The following is a 1,885-nucleotide window of genomic DNA, read 5'->3' as shown; positions in this document are numbered from 1 at the left end:
TCTCTCCCTCACTCTCCCTCTACACACACAAGCTCTCTGTCCCTGTCCCTCCCTCACTCTCCCCATACACACACACAGTCCCCTGTCTCTCCCTCACTCTCCCCATACACACACACACAGTCCCGTCTCTCCCTCACTCTCCCTCTACACACACACACACACACACACACAGTCCCCTGTCCCTCCCTCACTCTCCCCATACACACACACAGTCCCCTGTCTCTCCCTCACTCTCCCCCTACACACACACGCTCTGTCCCCTGTCCCTCCCTCACTCTCCCCCTACACACACACACACACACAGTCCCCTGTCCCTCCCTCACTCTCCCCATACACACACACAGTCCCCTGTCTCTCCCTCACTCTCCCCCTACACACACACGCTCTGTCCCCTGTCCCTCCCTCACTCTCCCCCTACACACACACACACACACAGTCCCCTGTCCCTCCCTCACTCTCCCCATACACACACACAGTCCCCTGTCTCTCCCTCACTCTCCCCCTACACACACACGCTCTGTCCCCTGTCTCACTCTCCCTCTACACACACACACACACACACACACAGTCCCCTGTCCCTCCCTCACTCTCCCCATACACACGCTCTGTCCGCTCTCCCTCTGTCCCACACTCTCCCTCTCGCTGTGTCCCTGATGTGACGTTAGTGGGAGCAGCTACCTGAGGTCAGCATCATGATGCTGCTGTCAGCCTCTGGGGGCAGCACATCGACCAGGGCGTTGCTGTGTTTGTGCAGAGCTACTGACGCGTTCGGTTTCAGCAACTCCCGGTCAATGGTGCTCAAAATCCGCACGTAGTAATTGGAGCCTGGGGAGGGGAGAGGCACACACAAGCACAGAGGGTTAGCGTTCGGGTAAACTCACTGGCTGTAACCAGCACAGGAACGCGAGAGACGGCTCACTGTCAGGGTTTTAAACCTCTCCCGGGGATCAGGACTGGCTCCCTGATCGGGGAGACGGGTGTAAGGACAGTCTGTGTTGGAGGGACGCTGGGACACAGATAAACAGGACAGCAAACCCCTGTGGGGAGTGGGGGGAAGGCAGGAATACTGAGCGGGTGACAGGATTCGGGGCAAAACCTCAGCCAATGGAGCAGAACGTAGAACCAGGAGGGGGGGCAAAAAGCTACTGAGAATTGAGATGGAGACAGAGCACGCGACAGGAGCAGAGGGATCTGGGAGACCCGGCCCATGGATCGCAACCAGCACGCACGCGCAGAGTGGCAGGGATCGGGAAGGGAACAGCCATCACTGTGTGGGAATGGGGGTAAAAATGTGGGAATGCCAAGCCCCAACTGTCTGGGAGGAGGGGGATTGCGGAGAGCGCCCCTGGAGCACCACGTCTGGTTCCAGTCTCCTTCCTGAAGGAGGGACAGACTGGGCACTGGGGAATGGATAGGGACGATGGGCTGAACGGTGGAGGGGAAACTCCGGGATCTGTTCCGGTCAATCCCCAGAGCAGGCGGAGATGCTCTGGCACAGCAGCCAGGGAAGTGGGAGAGAAGCTGGCAGCTGGGGGAGGCACAGTGGGGAGCACTGGCTATCCCATTCCTGTCGGAGTGGGACACAGGGATGCCAGCACGCCAAGGGGGACAGGCAGCGGGAGATTACCAGCCTGTCCTCCCTCTCGGTCTCGCGGTGACGGCCACAGTTACCGGTGGTGGAGCCCACAATGGCAGTGTTCTGATCGACGGCCTCCAGGAACTGCCCGATGACCAGGGGGATACTCTGGATACGCTTCACCTCCTCCTGGGCGTGCAGGAACTCCTTCTTCAAGTTCTTCTGTTCATCCTTGATGTACTCCTCCTGCACCTCGAGGAATTCCAGCTCCTGCTGCAGCTTCTGCAGAGAAACCACACCCAGGGTCAG

At 59.3% G+C, this 1,885-nt stretch overlaps 1 protein-coding gene across 1 annotated transcript in view; it reads right to left on the bottom strand.

Annotated features, from left to right (window-relative positions):
* psmc4 (proteasome 26S subunit, ATPase 4) overlaps positions 1-1,864 on the bottom strand; it is a gene marked incomplete at both ends in the record, with an annotated part of 5,842 nt that extends 3,978 nt beyond the window's left edge. The window contains 2 exons of the mRNA XM_043684860.1: positions 679-825; positions 1,672-1,864. Of these exons, the coding sequence (XP_043540795.1) occupies positions 679-825; positions 1,672-1,864 (340 nt within the window). The remainder of the gene's footprint in view (positions 1-678; positions 826-1,671) is intronic.
* Positions 1,865-1,885: the final 21 nt, after the last annotated feature.

The sequence above is a fragment of the Chiloscyllium plagiosum genome, unplaced genomic scaffold (genome assembly GCF_004010195.1).
Source record: "Chiloscyllium plagiosum isolate BGI_BamShark_2017 unplaced genomic scaffold, ASM401019v2 scaf_90143, whole genome shotgun sequence".
Lineage (NCBI taxonomy): Eukaryota > Metazoa > Chordata > Chondrichthyes > Orectolobiformes > Hemiscylliidae > Chiloscyllium > Chiloscyllium plagiosum.
Note: the sequence above shows the minus strand (reverse complement) of the source record. Positions and strands in the feature narration are given on the sequence as shown.